This window comes from Lonchura striata, chromosome 7 (assembly GCF_046129695.1).
Source record: "Lonchura striata isolate bLonStr1 chromosome 7, bLonStr1.mat, whole genome shotgun sequence".
NCBI lineage: Eukaryota > Metazoa > Chordata > Aves > Passeriformes > Estrildidae > Lonchura > Lonchura striata.
In genome coordinates this window covers 30,581,511-30,604,492 of record NC_134609.1, presented here as the reverse complement: position 1 = coordinate 30,604,492, position 22,982 = coordinate 30,581,511, and the positions used below count along the sequence as shown (strand labels likewise).

The 22,982-nt window shown below is 42.2% G+C and overlaps 1 protein-coding gene across 1 annotated transcript; it reads right to left on the bottom strand.

Annotated features, from left to right (window-relative positions):
- Positions 1 to 3,531: 3,531 nt before the first annotated feature.
- MKI67 (marker of proliferation Ki-67) lies at positions 3,532 to 20,588 on the bottom strand. The gene is made up of 17 exons (XM_077784746.1): positions 20,506 to 20,588; positions 19,362 to 19,475; positions 18,489 to 18,570; positions 18,292 to 18,407; positions 17,849 to 17,918; positions 17,206 to 17,284; positions 15,091 to 16,518; positions 14,553 to 14,791; positions 13,596 to 13,989; positions 11,706 to 11,821; positions 11,117 to 11,288; positions 10,896 to 11,030; positions 10,269 to 10,525; positions 8,589 to 9,779; positions 7,724 to 7,787; positions 4,411 to 7,401; positions 3,532 to 3,665 (listed from the first exon to the last, which is right to left on the bottom strand). Exons 2-17 carry the CDS (start codon positions 19,451 to 19,453, stop codon positions 3,532 to 3,534), a joined length of 7,560 nt encoding a protein of 2,519 aa, XP_077640872.1. The 5' UTR covers positions 19,454 to 19,475; positions 20,506 to 20,588.
- Between the last annotated feature and the right edge of the window lie 2,394 nt (positions 20,589 to 22,982).

Genomic DNA, 22,982 nt, shown 5'->3' with positions numbered 1-22,982 from the left:
TACAACTTTTAAAGTGGCAGGAAACCTCACATGGAATTTCTTTAAAAGGGTGGGAGTTCCTATCTGTCTCCAGGATTTTTTTTTTTTTTTGTGACCTCCTCTGAGTAGCAGCCACACATTACATTCTAAAGGAACAGGGAAGGAAGCTGGAGTGGGAATCTATGGAGACAATGTCCTCAAAGATCATCAATTACCTGCTCTCTGTTAATCTCTGAGAATTGCCTCCATCAGAGCCCAGCCTTTGGGAAATTACAGAATTTCCCAAAATTCTGGGGGTGTTTACAGCTGGGCTCCAAGGTTAACAACCGTTCTCCCAAAATAGCATCACGCCTCTGGGTCAAGGCATGGGAGGAATGCCATGGAAAGAGACAAATTAAAAGGTGTAAAATTCAAACCAGTGCGAGTTTTCTTACCATATTTCATGTAATTAAGCAGTTTGTCTTGCTGAAAAGGAACTCTTTTAAGCCAAGAAGTCTGGAAGGAAATTGGATATGAAAGAGACTGTCAGGAACAGGCAGGGCTGTGGCATTGATGGCAAGGCAGGGCTGAAATATTAAAATCCAGTTTTGTTGTCAGGAAGTTTTGAAACTCTCTGTGACAATCAAGTTGATTTCTGAACCTTATTTATGTAGTGGAAGCAGAAAGTCCATCTATTTTTAATAAGTGTGGAGATGAAATTTAGAGGATAGATGGAGGTCCCCACAGGGAACGGTGACAGTTGACAGCACAGCAGTGACAGTGCCATCAAAAGGAGAAAAAGGAGGTTCAAACCTACACCTCTGGAAAAATAATGCTCCTGCTTAAATAATAAATACTTTGCAGGGATTTAAAAGCCATGAGGATGTGGCATATGGGGACATGGGATAGTAGTGGCCTTGGACTCAATGGTTTTGGAGTGGTTTTTACATAAATGAGGCTGAAATTAAATAACAGGCAGCTTGCCATATTTACACAAAATTTAAAATACTTATTCTGTACTATTCCTTCAAAATCACTGGAGAAATTAGCTTTAAATCCATTCACAGACATAAAAAGAAATAAGATATATCTATACCCAGCAACTTGTAAATGCAAGCAACAATCATGGGTAACTAAGAGAAATCTCTGCTTCCTGATTTTATTCATGTCCCATTCCTTTCCTTCTTTCCTTAAAATCATCTGCCCAGATTAAAAATCAAAAAGACTGACAATGCAAAACATTTGCAATGAAATTTTCCTACCATTTCCTTTTTTTTTTTCAAATTTGTGCTGCCACACAACCAACAATGAAGATGTAGCCTTACAGAAAATACAGAGAAGATAATTTGGAAGTTCTCCTTGAGGAAAGATTTGTTTCTTTGGCTGACCCCTCAGGTAAAAGATCACAGCTCTCCCTCAGAATTATCTGCCTTGAGGTAGGATTTGCAGTTTCAAATTTTCTGAGTGGAACTGGAGCTGCCTATAAAATAAAATATATCTTTATCAAATTTATAATCAGGAATTCAATCAGAATCAAGGATCAACAGAAATTAATGTTAAATGTCAGTTCTACAAGAGCACAGAGTAAATTCCCTCTGGAAACATCCTGGACAGTGAGCAAGCCCTGGCCTGGGTGGCTGCAGTGTCCCCACAACCAAACCCAGGTTTATATACAATAAAATGCATCAGTCATGAACCTTAAGCTGCTGTTTTCCCTGGCTGGTTGTAGAACACTCCCAAAAATGGCACAGAAACATCACTTTTTGAGGGACTTCCCCAAATGAACCTTTGCTTTGGGAATCCCCATCCTACCTTGTCCATGTCTTCACCAAACACTTCTGGACTTGCAGAGGTCTCCACAGGACGTGTGTGCTCATTACAAAAGCTGGGATCTGACTGTGGAGAGGTCTCCAGTTCCTAAAAAAGCAAAATTCCTAAAAAAGCAGTGGGACACATTCCTTAGGGACACTCTGCCCACCTCGGAGGAGACTGACCACGATTCCTTCTTAGTCTCAGTGAGGCACCTGGGAAAGTGGCAATGGCAGGAAGAGACAATTCCTGATTTTTTAGTACTATAGAAGGAATATTTACTTCAGATGTTCCTCAAGTTTAGTTTATCCACAGATTTCATCCTGGGGAGAAACCCCAGCTCTGGAATTGAGGCACTTCATCTCAGCTGAGCTTTTGTTAGATTTGAACTAGGACCAAACCCAAAAGTGACAGATCAGAAAGCCTGGAGGGAAAAAAAAAACTCAAACAACTTCTTAGAACCAGAAAAATATTCCTGTGGATCCCTGTATTTCCCAACCATGGCACTGGCATTGCTTACACAGAGGAGACAGTTCTGATTTTAGTAGAGATGATAAAATTGTGCTTTCCTCTGAGATCTCAGTGCTAAAATTTTAGGAATGTCATGATTGGGAAACAGTTTAAAAAAAACACAAAAAAAAACCCAAACCAAACCAAAAGACCCCCCAGCACAGTATATTCCACTTCTCATATTTAACTATGAGAAGTTCAAGGGGAAGTACCAGATTCTGCAGCTGGGATGGAGCAACCCTGGATGTAGGGACAGACTGGATTTTTCACACTAGAATTAAGTAAATTTAAAAAAAAAAGTGCATTATAATTAAATAAAAACTTCCTGTGGATATGAGTAGAGCACATTCCACATGATAAAAAACAAACAAGCACAAAACTCAATCTAAATTTAAAAAAGAAAATCATAATGTTACATCAGATCTGAGGTTTGGAGTTTAAGGGTCTTTTCCAGCTTGAACAATTCCAGTTCCAAATGCTCTGCTGCAGAAACATCCCCAACTCCTCACACACCACATAAAAAAAGGATTTTAAATCAGGTCTAAAAACTGCACACAAGTTTGATGCCCAGGCTGAATTTTCTCAGTTTCTGCATTTAAGAAGCCCCCAGCCTTGAAGACAAATTAGCTGTATAAGGTCCTAAAAATTCTGTCTGCAAACCACATCAACCTGAGGATGAACCTTAGACAGCAGCAATTATATCCTTAAGCATTCTTAAAACCAAAAAACCACACGAGTCCCAAACTGTTTATACGTTTAATGACTTCAAAACCTGCACTTTTCAATTAAAATTTATTCTTTTTTTAAAAAAACTTATTAAAAATTTAGCATAATACTTCTGCTAATACAACTATATTTTTAAAGAAAGAATATTTACAGAACTCCAATGAAAAATAAAATTTAAACATAGGAAATTATCAGCAGAAAATAGCTTTAGCTGGCAGTAATATGGCTTCCTAATTGTTGTACTGATCAACAGGAAAAAGGGGAGAAACACTGGTAAAACAAAATGTAATTTATGTTTGCAGCTTTGCACAAGCACCCCATGGTTTAGAAATTACCACATGTTGGCAAAGCTACTCAAGAAATATCTACCTTCTATCTGTAGACACATTAAGAAATAAATTTTGTAAAGCAACCATAGAATTGACAAAAATCTGAGCTTAAAATCAGAGTGCAAATCAATTCACATTAAAAAAATCCTATAATTTGAATTACTGAATTGATTTAAAAACTGCTTCTGGACTCTTAAGGCTATTTCCTTGTTCTTGTGCTGGATCTTGTCCTCTTCTCCATCCCTCCAGTGGTCTGAGCTGCCCTTGCATCCTCTTCTCCAAGCTTAGTTTTGTTTCTTCTTCCTCTTTGGAGAGACCCATTTTCATCATTCCCTATTTGCACATGGAAAAATATCAATTTGTATCATCAATCAAACATTTCCTACAAAATTCCATCTTCACCTACATTGTTTTGAAAGGAAACATCCCCAATGACAACATTCCAAATATTACATCTCTGAATTCAACAAACCAGATACCAACCCCACACTTCTGCACATCCAATATCCTTTAAGTTGGATCCCTGAGGATTTACAGCTATTTCTGAAAGTAGGTTAACATTAATGAGAGCACCAAAACCAATTAGCTGCCATTGTAGCTAAAATTCCTTCCAGTGACATGTAAACCTAAAACAGGACCAACACCAAAATCCTGCAAAAATGAAAAAAAGGAGGTTTTATGGCAGGCAGGTCTTTGCTGTCACTTCTACTTCAAGGCATTCATTTGATAATATTTTCTAATTGGGAGTTTTTAAGTCAAGCTGAAAATTCCAGGGAATATCTGAGGTGGCAGCAGGGCTGGGGCGGCGGCTGTCCCCTTCACTGGGGAGGCACCTCCAGTGCCATGCCCAGTTTGGGTCCCTCAGCCCAGGAGGGACGTGGAGGGGCTGGAGTGTGACCAGGGAAGGGAATGGAGCCCCAGGAGCAGCTGAGGGAGCTGGGATCTTGGATCTTTTCCAGCCTAAATGAGCCCATGATTCTGTGATCTACATCAGCAGCCCCCAGAGCTCTGCACACGATTGTTGGATCTACACAAACTCAGCCAGCCTTAGAGAAAAGAAAGCCAAGCCTTGCCTCACCTGATTTTAATTTTTTGGGTGCCACATCCTCTGCTGGCAGCTGGCACTTCCTTCTGCGAGAGGTGGGGGCTGCCTGTGGAGCAGGGTCACCCTCCTGGCCTTTTCCAGACTGATTCTCTTCAGAACCAGTGGATGCTCCACTCAAACCCTGAGTTCCCAGAGTGTTGCCATTTTCTGCCAAGCCACTGCTTTTATGAGGAGCAGAAGTAGCTGCCTCCAGTGGGACTTCCACCTTCCTCCCATTTCTCAACTGCCTTGTTCTTCCCTGGCATGGATTGTTTTCTGGAGATGCATCTTCACTTCCTTTAAGAATCCTCTTCTGACCTCTACCTCTGGGCAGGTTGGGATTTCCCCTGAGAGAAGTGGAACTTGTTTCTTCAGAAGTGGAAGAAGCTGCTTTCTTCCTGCCCATTCTTGATGGATTTTCTTTTGCAGGTGGAGCTACGTCCAAAAGTTTACTTTGTTCTTCAGGAATTCTGTCTTTACTATCTTCTGGCAAACCCTGAAGTGAGGTGGGACTAAGAGCCAGTGAAGTGGTTGCTTGCCTTGAGTTCCCTTTTACAAGCCCCATATTTTCTTGAGAATTGTCCAAATTCTGTTTAGCTTCCCTATTGTTATTTTTTCTACCACTTTGTTTTGACAGGACCTGGTTTCCCTGAATAGAACTTTTGGCTTCTATCAGAAGGGCGATTTCCTTTCTCCTGCCTCTTCTCAGTTGATTTTCTTTTCCAGATGGATCACAAGTTTCTAAGAGAACATTCGGCACTTCTTTGGGAGCTTCTTCTCCGTCACCTGCTGGCAACCCACGTTTCCCTCGAAGAGAGATGGAATTGGTTGTGTGTGATGCCAGAGCAGTTTCTTTCCTTCTACCCCTTCCCGCTGGCTTCTCCTTTGCACAGGACACTGCTTCCAAAGGCACATTTTGTTCTTCATCAGTACCCTTATCTTTAGTCTTTGACAAGCCACATTTTCTCTGCAGAGGAGATGAACTTCTTGCCTCTGCTGCCGGATCCATCTTGTTCCTTCTGTCCCTTGCTGGTGCATTCACTTTTGCCTGTAAAGTTTTACTAGCCAGAGCTGGGTTTTCCTCTTCTCTCTCTGCCATTTTTTTAGCATCACCTTGCAGCAGCCCACGTCTCGTTCTGACAGAAGGAGATCTGGTCTGTGATGCTGCAGCCACCTCACGTCTCCTCCCCCGCCTCGGTGGGTTGTCCTCTGCTGAAGAAGGAGCAGCCTCCAAAGCTGATCCTGGCTCTTGTACAGCAGCCTCATCTTTCCTGTGATCTGCACTTAATGCTTGTTTTTCCATGAAGGCAGGACTAGCTTTTTGTGGGATGGAGTCAAGTTGCTTTCTCCTGCTCCTCCTTCCCTGTGAAGGAGCATTTTCGGAATTCTCATGTTGATTATCTTTGTCAGTCACCCCTTCATCACCCTGAGGTAAACTTTTTCCTTCAGCTGCTTTGGAACTGTCTTCTTCAAGCTGAAAATTAACTTTTTTACCTGTTCCTCTTCTACACATCACTGCATTTCTTTGTGCTGGACTCCCCTGCAGGATTTGAGTTTGCTTTGCTGTAAGTATTCCTCGTTCATTCCTCGTCCTCCTTTGAGTGCCCTGAGCAGGCCTGGCACTGTCTGCAGCAGGGGCTGATGTGGCACCTGGGCTGGGCTGCTCCTTCCTGCCTTGGGCTGCACTGACACGAACAGAGCCCACAGAATCCTGGAGAGAAGATTCATCCACCTCTGTTTCTGATTTAAATTTGGGAGTAATTGGTTTTAGGCTGTTCACATTTTCAGTAAATTCATCAGCTCTCTGCTCCAAAGAGTCTTTTTTGCCTCTCCTGTTTCTAGCCCTGTTTGCTTCCAAGTTCTGAGCACTGACTGGCATTTTGTTTGTCTCTGCAGAAGGTGACTCTGCCTTTAATCTTCGAGCTGCCTGTGTTGTATTTTCCTGAGCATTTTCTGTTTCTGATCCCTGAGATCCTTTAATCCCATTTTTCACGTGGGACTGTGTTTCAGCATCAGTTTCAGTTGATGTTTCCTCAGTTTTCTGAATGTTTTGTGGATTTTCAAGTGCAACCCCACGAGTGTCAGCTTTTATTTCAGCTGAGTGCTTTCTGTTTCTAGTGCTTCTAAAAGACTTAACTCTTGTCTCTGTTGCCTTTAGTTCAAGTTTAGTGCCACTTTCAGATTCTTGTGCTGTGACAGCCTCAGGAGCTTTGACACAAGCCTGTTCCTGTCTTTGTGAAACGTTTGGGGATGGGTCTTTACGAAGCTTTCTGGTTGTTCCATGAAGGCCTCCTGGAGAAGCTGCTTTACCTTGGTCGTCCCTTGCTCGTCTCCTTTTTGGTGGAATCACTGGTTCTGTGTCTTCCATTACTCTGCGCCTCCTCCTCAGTGACAGGGACACTTCTTCACTGTTCTTTATCCCACTCTCAATAGCTTTGCTATCAGGATCATTTAAATCTGTTTGCAGCTGACAAGTTTCACTCTGAATGTTTCCAGGTCCTGTCTTTGTGCCTGGATCATCTTCAGTTTCATTGATGCCACAGTCCTGCAAACTCTGTTTGGTACTTGCAGGTGCTTTTTGTAGCACTGAGGAATCTTCAACACAGGACTCCAGATTTTCATTTGGATGTTTTGACTCCTTCAGCTCTTTCCTTTTACCTCTCCCTGGTCTCTGAGCAGCTCCAGGTGGTTCCACAGATGAAACAAGGTCAAGCCCCTGCTGATCAGGGCACTTTGGAACAACTTCTTGTGTGCAATGCTTTGTCCTCCTTCCTCTTCCCTTGTTTTCAGGTGTAATCACTTCCATCTCCTCTTGGGTGTCAGGACTCTGCAACTCTAAACTCACACCATTTTCACTTGGCTTTGCTGCAGCAGGAGGTAGAGCCCTCCTGGATCTGCCCCTTCTGAGTCTCTGGGTAGGCTGCTCTTCACCAGTTGAGTCCTTCTGTTGAGAATCTTCACCTTGGGAAAATTTTCCTCTCTTTTCTAGAACAGGATAAAGAGCACAGACAAAAATTAGACATTCCTGTGCCTAATCAAAATATCAGTATATTTCCATTCTCCTCACAAAGGCATCTTGCTCAAACAAATCATACCGTAAATAAAGAAATATTTAACCAATTCCCAGGTTAAAGGCCAGGCTTCTGACTGAAGTTAATTTATTTGAATAGGTCAAAGGGTAAAAATTATCTTAGCTCAGGAAATAGCTGGGCTCACTGAGAGAGGTTTAAACAAGGATTTGAATTTCATGGTAACATTTATGATTTTATATATTCATTATTCCTCTAAACAAAATATTTGTGCTTACCATGTTTATGACTGGAATTAGAACCAATTTCTCCCTGAGAATCCGTAACATTTACTGATCTGACCTAAAGGAATAAAAAGTAACCAATAAATGCATGTCAGACAGGACAAGAACTTATGGAGCCAACCAATATCAGATGAATGTACAGCAATATTTATAAAAATGCTTGTCAAACCCTTTTCTTTACAAATTAAATCAATTAGTCTTATAAATGCATTAATTTATCTGATATAAACCCACAAATATAGCAAATTCAATTGTTGCCATCTAAAGCGAAAGACAACACTGTGGAGAGGTTGAGAAGTGTCTAAATGAGTGCTCAAAGGGAATTTGGAGTATTGAAGAGAAATTGAATGTTCTGTAGTGCTTTATTGTAGTTTTAAGCACTAAACCCAGGGATATTCAGAATTTTATTTAAGGAATATGAGAATCACAATCATTTTTTTCAGAAAATGATACTGGCATTGATTGCCAACACATCTCCACTGAAGATCAAGGTTCTCACAATAAAAAGCAGCACCAGAACAAACCAGGCTGGACACAGACATCACCAAGCCTGACCCACTGACTGGAGAACTTCACTTCTCCTAACTGTAATGGTCAGTGTGGAAAGGTGAATGAGATGCTGGGAATGTCACTTTAATATTAAGCTTATCCCTTCTATATTAAACCTGCTTTTAATGATACTTAAATAACCTTAAAACACTCATTTGTGATAGGTCCTTTCAAATAAACATATTTTCATACACACAAAATGCAGCGGTCCCTAAAAAATGTTGCAAGATACAAAGTGTCATACTAGGAAGTCCAAATTCATTTCAGTCACAGATTTCAAACATCCTTTCCAAAAGCTGAAGTATTTTACCTTCATTTCCTCTGGGGTGCCAAACATTTCAGTCACTCCAGCATAGTCCACCTCAGAATCAAAATATTTCTGTCTGCGTTCTGCCATGAGCCTTTGCAGCCCCACAAAATCCTCAACTGGTTCATATTTCTCTTTAGGAGACTTCATTAATCTGCTAATTCCAAACATGTTTTCTACGGGTTCCACCTTTTCCTTTGGCGTCTGGAAAATGCGGCGGATCCCAACCATGTCTTCCACGGGCTGGGGTTTCAGCTTTGGGGTTTTCTTGGTTGAAGCCACACCTGGCACAGATTTTTCTGCTTCTCTGCTCTCGACTGGAGTCTCCAGCAGCCTTTTCAAGGCATTTTCATCTGTCAGTGGTACTAGCTCGTGCTGCGGGGTCCTCAGGAGCTGCTTAATGCCTGACAGGTCCTCCACTGACTCTGGCTTCCGCCGTGGGGTCCTCATGAGCTGTTTGATGCTTGACAGAACCTCTGCAGGCTCCAATTTCTGATCTGGGGTCTTCATGAGCTCTTTGATGCCTGAGAGAACCTCCACAGGCTCCAATTTCTGCTTTGGGGTCTTCATGAGCTGTTTGATGCCTGACAGAACCTCCACAGGCTCCAATTTCTGCTTTGGGGTCTTCATGAGCTGTTTGATGCCTGACAGAACCTCTTCAGGCTCCAATTTCTGCTTTGGGGTCTTCATGAGCTGTTTGATGCCTGACAGAACCTCTTCAGGCTCCAATTTCTGCTTTGGGGTCTTCATGAGCTGTTTGATGCCTGACAGAACCTCTTCAGGCTCCAATTTCTGCTTTGGGGTCTTCATGAGCTGTTTGATGCCTGACAGAACCTCTTCAGGCTCCAATTTCTGCTTTGGGGTCTTCAGGAGCTGTTTGATGCCTGACAGAACCACTGCAGGCTCCAATTTCTGCTTTGGGGTCTTCATGAGCTGTTTGATGCCTGAGAGAACCTCCGCAGGCTCCAATTTCTGCTTTGGGGTCTTCATGAGCTGTTTGATGCCTGAGAGAACCTCCACAGGCTCCAATTTCTGATTTGGGGTCTTCATGAGCTCTTTGATGCCTGACAGAACCTCTGCAGGCTCCAATTTCTGATTTGGGGTCTTCATAAGCTGTTTGATGCCTGACAGAACCTCTGCAGGCTCCAATTTCTGATTTGGGGTCTTCATAAGCTGTTTGATGCCTGACAGAACCTCTGCAGGCTCCAATTTCTGATTTGGGGTCTTCATAAGCTGTTTGATGCCTGACAGAACCTCTGCAGGCTCCAATTTCTGATTTGGGGTCTTCATAAGCTGTTTGATGCCTGACAGAACCTCTGCAGGCTCCAATTTCTGATTTGGGGTCTTCATAAGCTGTTTGATGCCTGACAGAACCTCTGCAGGCTCCATTTTCTGATTTGGGGTCTTCATAAGCTGTTTGATGCCTGACAGAACCTCTGTAGGCTCTAGCTTCTGCCTCGAAGTCTTCACGAGTCTCTTGATATCTGACACATCCTCTTCTGGTTCTGATCTTTGCTCAAGGGTACTCAAAATCTTCCCTTTGCTTAACATGACTTCAAGTAGCTTTAACTTGTGCTTTGGAGTCCTCCTCTTACTTCCTGATTCCAGAGATGAAAACAAAACCTCTCCTGGCTCTGACCTTTGCTCAGGAGTCCTTAAAATCTTCCTTTTGCTTGACATGACCTCAACTGGCTCCAATTTGTGCTTTGGAGTCCTCTTTTTACTTCCTGATTTCACAAGAGATGCTGTTTTTTCTGGAATTACTGCCAAACTACCCACACTATCTTTGTGCACAGCTTTTCTATTTTCAGGAGTTTTTGTGGCTATTTCATCAAACATAGATGGAGATGATTCCTCTCTCAGGAGGTGGCATATGCCTGGACTTGCTTGCTTCTGCTCTGAAGCATCTGAATTATTTAATGGTGACACCATCATCTCTCCTGAAATAAGCAGTAGACTTATGTTATTTAGAAAATAAATCAAGCAGAAAATTCAAGCATTTTAATTGCTGCATAATAAAAAAAAATTCAAATTCAAACATACCCTTCTAGAAATCAAAATCCAAACACGTGCATCAGGCATTCAGTGTCTGAAACAACTCACCAGCAGCTTGAAGTTCCATACCAAACAGAATGAATCATAAAGTTTCTACTTAGAAATAAACTATAACTACACTTTTAATACCTGATAAATCTCAATGGTTCCTTTCATGGGTTGCCAGATGCTTCAAGTCAGTTAAGTCTGCCTATGCGGAGACTGCTGCTAATCCATAATATACCTAAATATTCTTTTTTTAACTACCAAACCTACCAGATTCCTCAGGAGTGTGCAAGTCAGAAATGTCCCCTGCAGCCCATGGTGGTGTAACATCAGCATTCTGAGCAGCAGCCAAAGGAAGTGTTCTTCCTCCCTGATTTTCTGGAGTTTGGAACATTTCAGGCACTCCTAGAAATGATATTTGGGGAAATGAGCAGGTGTTTTGACAAAAGAACTGCACAGTGGGCAGATGAAGCAACAGACTGAAATCTCACCTGTGAAACTTTCATCCATATCCATGCTTATCTTCAGCTTGGGATTTTTTACCACTTTAGGGACGTGTCCAGCTGACCCAACTGTGGTGGAATAAGCTCTACCTACAACTATGGTAGCGGGTGACTCTGCATGACCTGTGCTGAAGTGACCTTTTATTTTCTTCTCTGTAGTCTGCAGAGGAAAAAACAAACAAAAAAAAGTTATAAAACAAAGATTCATGGTGGAAGAGGCGGCCAAGCTCCTTCCATAATTTATCATGTGTCATGGTTAACTGGGAGGCTCCAGAAGGCTGAAGGATGTCCAGTGCCAGCAAGGGTCGGAAGGTCTGGCCAGCCTGAGTTTAGGAGAGGCAGGTCCTGCCTGATTTTTAGGATCAGAGGTTGGATTCCAAGATCTTGGAGGTCTTTTCCAACCTTAAAAATTCTGTGATTCTTTTTGTAGAAATCTCTATTTCCCACATGCTGTGGGAGACAAAAACTCCCATTTTATATCACACCAAGAGCTCAGCTTCTCGATCAAAATCCATCCAAGCTGCTTGGTGGTTATGCAAGAAAATAAAACAAAGAAACACAAAAAAGAAAAGGATACCTTTGGTGGGTGGTTTGTCTTCTTCAGGCCTCTTCCTTTACGGACACTTTTTTTAGCAGTCTTTGTCTGTGGTCTTGCAACCCCCAATTTTACCACTTCTGCCCAAGATTTTGCAACTAGAAGAAAATAAGAAAGAACCATTTTAACTCTCAGCTGTGTAAATAGAAGTTCACAATTATTTCTTTATGATTCCAATACATTTTTTGCAGTCTGGCAGATGAAATTGGTTGTTATTACCTGATAACACCTGAAGTATTCTCTGAAATATTCTTAATTTGAAAATCTCATTTCGGCTGAAGTTTGCGAAGACTCCAAGTACCCAGAGTGGCTTTCCACACCAAAACAATGAGCTTCACACAGTGTCAGACACAGCTCAGATCCTACAGCTGAACACTGACCCAATTCCTTCCTCTCTCTTTTGGAAGGAAATTGTTTTTCCCAACAGAAATTTGCCATGAGCCTTTCAGCCTTGTTCATTATAGATGAACTTTACTCTGGTGAGATTTAACAACAGAAGAGAAATTGTTTCTAAGTGATGTTTCTTACACCACCTTCCTGAGGAATTTCAGTTATTTATCCCGAATTTAGATCTACACAGGCTTCCCCATAATTTTTCTTGTATCATCTTCTCTTTGTGACACACTGCCAAAATTCCCAAAGCAAGGTTACCTTCAGCACAGCATCATTCTGTGCACAGCAGTGGGAGCAGGGAATTACAGCTGTGGGATAAATGAAACTGGAAGTTGTAGGACACCTGCCTTGTTTACTTCAGGAAAAAAGCTAACTGAACACAGGGATCATATAAAAGAAATGACTTTCTAAAACAGAGATAAAAAGGGGAATGCTGTTCCTTTTCCAAGAAAAGGTTGTTATTCTCTTGTCAGAATTGCTATGTCAGTCTGTAAATAAAAAGAACTTTGAAAAGCTGACTTTGCCAGGGTGTGCAGGATGCAGAGAAAAATGCCAAGCATCCAGGAAATTATCCGAAAAAGCACTGAAAACAGTTTTACTTTGTATCTGAAATTTTTACGAGCTGTGATGTTCTTTCCATACTACAGAAGGAATTGATGCAGTGATATTAAAAAGCACATTACAAAGAGGTGGTGAGAAATGGAATGCCACTGATATTTGTTAAGAGCATTGCTGCCATTAAAATGGACAGAATAATAAAGTAATAAAAATTCCTGGGTGAATGGGGAATTTGATTTTGTCAAACTGATTTAACTGATGACAACAGGTAACAAATACACCCTGCTTCAAAGTTTATTCAAAAGCCAAAACCTGAAAAACTGGAACTCCCCTATTACAGTTTCCAGTGCTGTCAAAACTATTTCAAATCAGTGCTCAACACTGAAAATTTTGAAGATTTGAAACACCCAGCTATGATCCTATTTTTTATTTCTGTCAGTTATGTACCACTTTGAGCAGTTAAATACAGCCCAGTCTCTGGACAAAGTTTATCAGTGTGGTATAAAAAGAAGGCACAAAATAAGCAAAGTGAAGCTGCATTGCTATAAAATGTTAAGTTTTTCAAAACAAAACTGATGTGATAAACATGGTATAGGTCAACATAACTTGACAGATTTTAAGGATCATGACTCTAACTTTGCGAAGAGAATGTTAATTTTACCATTTTTAAACTTCTGAACATTAGTATTTGCCTTTAAGTTTACAGGTGCTTTAATAAATTTGCTTTATGAATGAAAAAATGCAACACTTTGTACTTCCAGTAAGGCCAGCAGATTTTAGAAGATTCATCAATTATTTGGTGGCCTCTGCATAACAAAACAAGCCTTTTCCAGTGTGGTTCCTGTATTTTAAGGCATGAAAGTATTAAAATTAAGTATTAAAATTAAGCTTGAGTATCAAAAATTAACTGCTGAAACCAACCTAATAAATTGGCGCTGGAGGCACCACTTCTCCTCTTGGCACTGATAACAGCCACAGCCCCACCTCTGCTCTTCATGGCAGAGCCCTTCAAAGCCAGCTGGGCACCTCTGGCTGACTTGGCAGCTGTCCTTGTCACCAAGGCTTTGGCATCTTGGGCAGCAGGAGCAGATTTTGGGGTTTTCCCTTGGACACCGCTCATCCCCTCTGGGTCCATGTCCTCTGTGCCAGCATCCTTCTCCTCTGCAATTGGGAAAGGTGTGGGGGGCTGGGAGATGGAGAAACGCCCTTTCCTGAAGAGGGCTGGAGAGCCTGAAGGGATTTTGGGTGTTGAGACAGGGGATGAGGCACCTGGGGGCTGCTGGGTTGGGGAATTTTTGGGTGACCTTTTTTCTTCCTGGTAAAAAAAAAAAAAAAAAAAGTACACATTAGTGAATGGAGGATTTTTCCTTCTTTTTAATGAAGTCATCTGTCCAGGAAAACCCTGCCTGAGACTTGGATTTCACTTTTTCAGGAATGATGCAGGAAATGATTCCTAAACTGTTGATCACATCTGGGCTAAGTTTGGCTGGAAGGTTTACCTTACTTTTGATCATCACATCTTCCCATCCTTACCCTTCATCCATCCCCAGTCACCAATTAAATCATTTTATGTCAATTACATTTTCAGATTGATTGATTTTAAATTTTAAGCCTAATTTTTCCTTGTGTGTTTTACCCACCCAGTAAGTAGCAGTGACCTTGCCAATGAACATGGTTGTACTTTCACTTTATAACAAACCTGGTTTTGCTGATGATTCTTTGTGCATCCCCATACACTCATGAGTGACACCAGCATGCATCACACAAGGATTACCAATAATTTTGAATTAATAAATAATAAAATAAATACATATATAATAAAATTTATGAATTCTGATCACAATAATGGACTCAGAAGCTTGATTACTCAACATTTACCTGATCTATCAAGTGCTTCAAGCCCTGAGCCTTTTTGAGCACAGCCCGAGGAGAGTTTCCATGAGGCAAACTCCACCTGGCAGGGAGGGCTCCTCTTTTCAGGGGAGAGTTGGGAGGCAAACTTTTATCAAAGAGTTCTGGACTCAGATGACCACCAAAGGACACTCTCTTTCTTTTGCCCAATGTCTGAGGGAGCATTTCACCACTTTTCCTCTTCTGAGAGGTTCTTTTTGTCTTGCCTGAAAGAACAATTGAAACAATTTTTAGATATCCAAGCATCCAAGGCAGCATTTTAACCTTTCCTTGTGCATTTCAAAGTTGGAAACCCAGAGAAACTTACCTTAAAGGGAAATAGATTAAATCCAGAATATTTTATAGGTATTGTGTATTGTTAAAGTCAAATGTAACTCCATGACAAATACTTTACAACTAGTGTCAGTAATTGGTTCCACATCTTACCCAAGTATGAGAATTCTTAGGAAAGTGCTACAGAATTTCTCTAATACAAAAAGCAAGGCAGGGAATCCAGTGTATTTACCTGAGTCTTCTCCATTCAAGAGGCCAAAAGTTGTGGTTTCTGAGGCAGGCTCAGTGTCTCTCAGTTCAGCAGCACTTTCAGATCTTCTCTTAGCTGATGATCTCCGAGGTCTTGTAGCACTGGCATCTTCCAAGTCCTGGTTTTGGGGACACCTGTCCATGGCCTGCTCTGCTGGAATTCCACTGGCTTTTCTGCCTGATTTGTGCTGTTCCTGAGCAGTGTTTGTCTCCAGGGCTGTTTCAGCCAGCACTCCAGAGCTCCTTGGCCTCCCCCTTTTCCTTCCAGGTGTCTGACCAGCAGGAGATGCCAACACCCCTTCTGTAGCCAGTGCCTCTGAACAGGCACTTTTGTCCAAGAATTCTTTACTTTTCCTACTTTTGGGACTTTTGGAATTAGAGAGAGAGGCAGGGGTTTCACAATGTCCCACCTTTGAGTTATCCAGGTTTGTCTGATCCCAGATTTCTTTAAGCACCTCTTGGACAGGTTTTCCTGGTGTTTGTTGTTTGCTGTTTCGTCTTTGCTTTAAGCATTTGTCTTCTGGCAAAGGCAGTTGTGTGTTATCAATTCTGCACTCTGGATCTTCCCTTGGAGCTCCAACTGGGATTTCTGGAAGCGATTTCAGTTTCAACGACCCACGCCGAGGAGTCCTTGGAGTGTCAGGATTTCCAGGATTCATTCCACTGGTTTCTTTGGGAGGTGGCACAAAAAGAGACCAAGGACTCTTCCTCCTGGGCGTTGGTGCTCCTCCTTTAAGAACACTGCAGATGCTGGGGCTGAACACTGCCCCTTGAATTGGATACTCAAGCCTTTCTATGGAGCACTGCTCCACCAAAACCAAGGGGCTCCTGTGGTTCTTCTTGCTGGGTGTGGGTGTAACTGCAGCACCTCTGGATCTGCCTGGTGTCCCTAATTCCTTGGGATCCTGCAATGGACTCTGACTGGCATCTCCTGACACCTCCTTTGAAATGGGAGCTCGAGAACTCCTGGTAAAACTCCTCCTGGGAGTTCTTCCCCCAGTTGACAGCTGGTTAAACCCTGGGCTGTTTTCTTCTTCTCGCCTCACAATTACACATGTTTCAATATTTTCCATCCTGCCCGATTCCTTTCTTTTAGCCAGGCTGCCCAGATCAAAAAGACAACTCAGGGATGAAATGGGAGCACGTGGTTCTGGCACAACACTGCCAGGGTCTCTTTTTGCAGCTTGCCGGGAGGCACTTCTCCTGTGCAAAGATTTTTCCACTTTCAGATCATTTTTCACACTTTCATAGAGTTTACTAAAGGGAGACATTTCATTTGGCTTTTTAAGAACACGATGAATTCTCTGTGAAGATTTGGGTGTTTGGAGTTTGACAGGGAAAGCTTCAGGAAGATTTTTCTCTGGAGTTTGTTTATTTTCATTGGTATTTTTTTCTTCACACTCAGCATTATCTACAAAGAAAGCAAAGCAAAACAAAAATACAGACATTGAGTTACTTCAAAATTGCAGAACTACAAATAAAAATTCCATAAATACAGATTAAAAAATCCTTATTTTCCCTTCCAAGGGGGAAGATCCTGGTCAGCAAAGCTCTTCCTGGTCAACCAGGATCTACTGAAAAGAACACTTGAAAGCAGCTGGGGCTTTTTGCATTGGAACAAAAATCAGACAGAAATTATAATAAAGAGCCATCCCTGAAAATCAGAAGGATGGGAAAATGAAGTCCTGGCATTTAACCAGTCTATGGGTTATAATTTCCCAGAATTAGCAGTTCTGGATTGTTCTGGTTCTACAGGAAACAGATCCTGTAAATAATTATTTCAATATATACCATGTAGCTCTGAAATGATACTTGTTTCAATTTTTCGTTAGGAAAGAATGCATGAGATAATGCAATGTTTGCTAAAAAAAAGGTGCAGCTGTCAGAAGAGCAGCTCAGGTTGAATTTTAATGTCTAAGCTGAATTCATAGCATTCAAACATGATGAGATAATCACTGACACAGCAAGATATACTCAGACTGGAAAGTCTTAAAATGACTTTTCCCTCTTCTTTAAGCTTTGCTATAGTTCTAATGCCAATAATAAATGCAGTTAAGGGGACAAAAGCACACAAAGCCCTCATAAAGCAGGCACCAACCTGAAGCATCAACACTTTTAGCTCCTGGAGTTTGTTTGTGCAATAATTCCACTTCTGCCACCTGCTGAACATGAAGAACCTGTAAATTCGTATAACATTACAGCAGAGCAACAAATATCTTATACTTCAGCTTTCAATTCTACATTGAAAAAAAACTATTTATAAGAGAATATGCACTGTCCCTAAACAAGCTTTAAGGTATTCAAATTAAATCCTTGAACTTTTCAATATATAACCTAGGCCAATACATTTGAGGCCCTAGACAGAAGTTTATCTTGCTGCATTATTTAATTCTGAGCTGTCAAAGCAGCTGTAAAACAAGAAAGAAAACACTTGAACCTCACCTCCAAACCCAGTGGAAGATTTATGGCTCTTAGTAACATCATTAATTATTAATTATCTATTACCAAAACCAGACAAATTTTTTACTAAAATTTTGACTAAAAATAACTAAGTTTTTAAAAGTATTTATCTGAAAGTGTTTCTTTGTATTTTTAGACAGAAAGGCAGTTTAGGGCTGAAAAGTTACTTTTAATAAGAAAAGGACAATTTCTTTTAATAAGAAAACAGAACAAGGAAACGGAAAAACATCTCACTAGTACAAATGTATCTATAAATTAAAAACCCACAGCCCCAAAATTACCTGCAGAGTTTCATCTTTTGAAGACCTGGAATGCCCCTTTTCTGGTGTTGATTGCAGAGGATATTCAAACCTGAAAAAATATTTTAAAATACCATTTTTTGTCAAATAATTGATGACTCAATTCTGATTATTAAGAGGAATGACCTAGGAGTAGTTGTTGTCTCCCAGCAATACACACAACTCCATTTGAAAGGCTTTAGCAACTTAAAACCATTTTAAATTTCCTCCTAAAACTGACAGCTCTTGAAACAAAATCAGAATGATCTCTCTAAACAAGTCTCTTTAATGATTTAGCTTAATGTAATATAAGTGATAAAAAGATAACTTTAAGCAATCCTGCCTTCTGATGAGGATCTGTAAGACTTTGTGGAGAAATATGAACTAAACTTCATTAATTTCCACTCTGGAATCAAATAATTAAAGGGCTTAGCCCTGGCACTCACCTGAAAGAACGATCAATAATGGTTAACACATCTCCGTGCTTCAGGGGAACAGGCTGCTCAAAGCAAGCCCCGTTCAGCTGCGTGGGGTTCACCGAGCTTAGATTAGTCAGGACTGCCTAAAAATCAAACAAAAACGTGAGTGACCCGCTGAGATGCAGCCAGGCAATGCACAGCTCAGTGCACAAGCAGCATCTGACCTCCTTGTTCTCATTGATCTCGATTTTGCAGTGCTCATTGGACACCCAGGGCAGCCGCATGCGGATGTCACATTCTGTTTTCCTGGGGGCAAAACACAGGTTCAGTTTTCATACAAAACTGAATTTTGGGACAATTAGGGCATTTGTCAACATTTTAGTTACTAATGGTACAGCAGCATGATGTCTATAATTTGAAGAAAACTAACTACGTAAGTATTTTTAAATTGGCAAAAAATAGCAGCTCACACTCTTCCAGCATCAGGGAGCTGAGATCAGAAAAACAGTGAAAGACCCAAACTGTGAAAAAAGCAGATCACAACAAGCTGAGATACGGCTACAGCACAGCTGGTGCTATGGGATTCACTTGCTTCCAGAGTTTCCTGAGACTTGTGGAAGATTTTGAGACAAGATCAGCTGTTGAAGTCATTCTGAGGCTTACATTTCTGATCTGAGACTGCAAACAGGTAACTGGACCCCTGGTCTCAACTGCAGAACCACTTCTACCTTTGTAAAAGTTATAAGTGATTCAAACAAGTTTATGAATGTTCAGACTTTTGCTTTCTGTCCTTTTCTTAAGCTAATCTCTAATGATCTTAACTTGCTGTTGGTTTTATCACTTTTAATCCCTTCCCCTGATTTGCTGTGGCAAGAAACTTAAAATCAATCAAGCAAAGTAGTTCTGGCAAGGAAAGGACAAAAAGCAGTAATAAAATAAAGTTCAACTTTCTACTCTTACATTAACCTTAGTCCAGTGTCACCTTCCCTCCTCTGCACACCATTCCTAAATACACATTCGTTTTTGTAAATAAGCATTAAAAGACATGATCTGCAGGAAAACACTCATTATTTCAATGTATGCAAACAAATTCTCACCTTCCAAATAAACAAGAAGTTGAGGTAAGTGGAAAAACAATTCCGTCAGTCCCATTCCTTTTAATGACAATGATTGTCCCGTAGCGTGGCATCTTCAAATGTAAGGAACCTTACCTATAAAAAACACTCAGATTACTCATCCTAATTATGATTTACATGTTTACGAGAGTAAATGGAATGGATGTAAATTTTATTTTGTTCCAGAGAGGAGATATTTTCCAGTGGACAGCAGAAGAATCTCAGTGCTGTTTATATGTGTTTCACCATGTAAACAACTGGGATTGCGTTTATATGAATTGTCAGACTAATTTTGGTATTCAGGAGGTTTTTGTAACCCATCATAACGTTATAAAGGCTCAGAAGCAACACAGATTTTGTCCCATAAACCACTTAAAAACCCCCTCCACCTAAATCTAAATCTTTCAATCGCTTACCCAAACAGAAATGATCAGATTTGAATTTAAAATAGAGACCTGGCTGCAGTTATATCCTCCGGGAAAAGGAGGGGAGAGTGGCCCCAGCTGCCAGGAGCAGCGGCAGGAATGGCTGGGAAGGGGCTGGAATTCGGGCAGCCCCTGCGCTCTGTCGCGATCCTGCACGGCAGAAGGAGGAACAGCAGAGAGACCCTTTCATATCTTTCCATATAATGCATTACTTCACGTGTAAATACCAGTACCACAAGCGATCCTCAGAGAAGCATCTTTATTAACGCTCTGTTTGGAAGCAGCGAGGTAAAACAAGGCAATTAAATGCAGTTAAGAGAGGCTCTCATGGAATTTCTGGGTGGGAAACACTTGGTGACAAGACACAACTTGGAGGGGATCCCGGCAGTCCCTCAGGGTTTAGGGCATGCAAACTCTCGGTGTCCTGCACACGGCAGCTCCCACAAGCCAAAAAAGCCACAACAGCTGCAGAAACAAGTCTATAAACCCGCCCTTCAGGCGCTCACAGCCCCCGGCGGGGCCAGCACACGTAAACAAAACACCGGGGGAGAAGGACGCACCAAGCAGCATGGCAGGGCGCTAGAGCCACACTGCGGGGGTACAGCCACCGAAGCGGGGTGTCAGGCAGCCCAAGTCCGCCTCGCAGCACCCCAGAGCCGCGTCCCCACGGCCTTACCCCCTCCCCGCCGGCCCGCCCGTACCTGGGTCTGCCGGGGCGCCGGCGGCCGCTGAGGGGCCCCGTGTGGCGGCGTCCGAGCGCGCCCCGCGCTCCCGCTCCGGCGCGGCGCCGACTGAGCGCTTCCCGCGCGCGCGCGCCGGCCCCCGAGCCCTCGCACCGCGCCCCCCGCCCGGTGTATCTCTCCGCCAGGCACCAAAACGGAGCCCCCGGGAACCGCGCAGATGGATGGACCGGGAGCGGCCGCCACCGCCCGCGCCTGCCGGCAGCAGCCACGCGGCGGGACAGCACCGAGCCCGCGGGGCCGCCACAGAAGGCGCCGGGCAGAGGGACTATTTTAGTTTCACTCCGTGCCGGGTCGGCGGAAGCAGAAAGGAACGCCGCGCGCTGACCGTTGAGAATTCGAAAAGGAGCGCGTCGGCCTCTGATTGGCGGAGGGGGCGGCGCGCGACGCGCAGCGCATCCAATGGGGAGCGGCGAGGGCGGTTTGAGTTCAAATGGAGGCACCGCCCCGCCCGGCCGCTCGCGCCTCAGGCGCTGCCCGGGAGCCGCGGCGGGAGCGGCGGGAGCGGCCGGCCCCTCACGGCCGGACGGGCCCGGGCCCGGACCTGGCACCGCTCCGGGCTTCTACCTGGGGCTGAGCTGTACCTGTGCCCCATCCTGAACCTGTATCTGTGCCCCAGCCTGACCATTTTCCTGAACCCGTACCAGTGACCAAGCCTGTGCTTGTACCTCTGTTTGTATCCGTACATGCAATTCTACCTGTGCCTGAAGCTGCACCTCTGAGCACACCTGAATCTGAGCCTGTACCTGAATCTGAATCTGTTCATGAACCAGTACATGAATGTGTGCTGTACCTGTGCCTCAATCTGTACATGAAACTCTACCTACACCTGTACCTGAATCTGCACCTGAACCTTTATCTGGATGTGTATCTGAACCTAAACCTGTTCCCAAATCTAAACCTACCTGAACCTGTTCACAAACCTAAACCTGAACCTGCTCCCAAACCTGAACCTAAACCTGTTCCCAAATTGAACTTAAACCTGTTCCCAAACCTAAACCTGAACCTGTTCCCAAACCTGAACTTAAACGTGAACCTGTTCCCAAACCTAAAGCTAAACCTGAACCTGTTCCCAAACCTGAACCTAAACCTGTTCCCAAATTGAACTTAAACCTGTTCCCAAACCTAAACCTGAACCTGTTCCCAAACCTAAACCTGAACCTGTTCCCAAACCTGAGCCTGTCCAGCCTTACCAAGCCCCTCTCTGAGGGAGGAGGACTTGCAGGGAGCTCAGTGATCCCAAATTTGCAGCTCCAGATCAGCAAAACAGATTTACTTTTTATCAACTCAGCTTCACTTAGGCTTTAGAAGTGATTTCAGCATCTCTGTTTAAACAGATTAAAATACTAGTAGCCACAAAATTGCTATTAACCACAACAGTAAGGGGGAGAAAAATAAAGGGAGGATGGGGAGGGGTGAGCAGTAAAAGTTAAATTAATATTTTAAGTCCATTTTAATCAGCAAATTAGTTACCTTAATTTAGATATAAAGCTGATCCCCATCTCTGGTCCAGAACAGGAATTTGTTACTGAGACTGGAATTTGAGGATCTGTGAGCCAAGAATTAACATGAATACTGTGTTGTTCTGTGATTGAAGGCAGAAGAAAAAAATAAAAATATTAATAAAAATAACAACAACAATGCATTATTGAGATCTGAAATGTGACATTCTTTCCAAGTTTGATGCTTGGGAAGGGGATAGAGGACAAAGTCATCCAGCCTTTTGTGCTTCAGGGGATAAAATTCTATTCAGATCTTTTACAAAGCAGAACTTTTGATTTTGCTCCTATTTTATTATCTAGCTTGCCTCAAAGACTATTTTATGTGCTGTGATGACTTTCGATGGGATGCAGTTGTAAGCAGCTTTTTTAAATGTTATTTTTTTCAAATAAATGACTTTGAAGTCTATTTTGTAAGCTTTGGTGGGCCTTTATTTAGGTATTATTATTATTAATTTATTTATTTTACAATAGCTGTGTGCTACTGGACAATCTTTAATTTAGATGTAAACCATACCAAAATCAGGATTCTGTTTGGTATCTAATTGGGTATCACTGCCAATAAACAGGCATTAAAAAAATCCTTTCTGTGGGTCCTGAATGATACATCTATAACAAACTATTTACAGCAGAAAAACTCTTAGAAATTGAATTTATTGCAGTCTCTGCCAGCCCACATGTGATCAAACAGCACAAATAAATAAATACACCTGCACTGTGGCAATAATTGTATTTTCTGGCATGATTTACAGTAGTGCCCCAGCTTTTGTGATGTGCAATATTTAGAGGAAAACACAAATTATTGCAAAGGTTTTCAATGTCTCCAAGAGCAGCATCTGTACAAATATTTGCCAAAGTAGATTTACAGGAGGGAAAAAAACAAAAAAGACATTTTCTTCAATGTTTAAACTTGCTGGTAGGTTAATCTGGGAACATTAA

Excerpts from the sequence above, each read along its gene's own strand:
- MKI67 (XM_077784746.1), bottom strand. The coding sequence starts at position 19,453 with ATGCCACGCTACGGGACAATCATTGTCATTAAAAGGAATGGGACTGAC. Across the intron at positions 11,822-13,595 it reads CTCCAGCGCCAATTTATTAG|TTGCAAAATCTTGGGCAGAA; the intron begins GTTGGTTTCAGC and ends ATTTTCTTCTAG. Across the intron at positions 10,526-10,895 it reads GCACACTCCTGAGGAATCTG|GAGAGATGATGGTGTCACCA; the intron begins GTAGGTTTGGTA and ends TGCTTATTTCAG.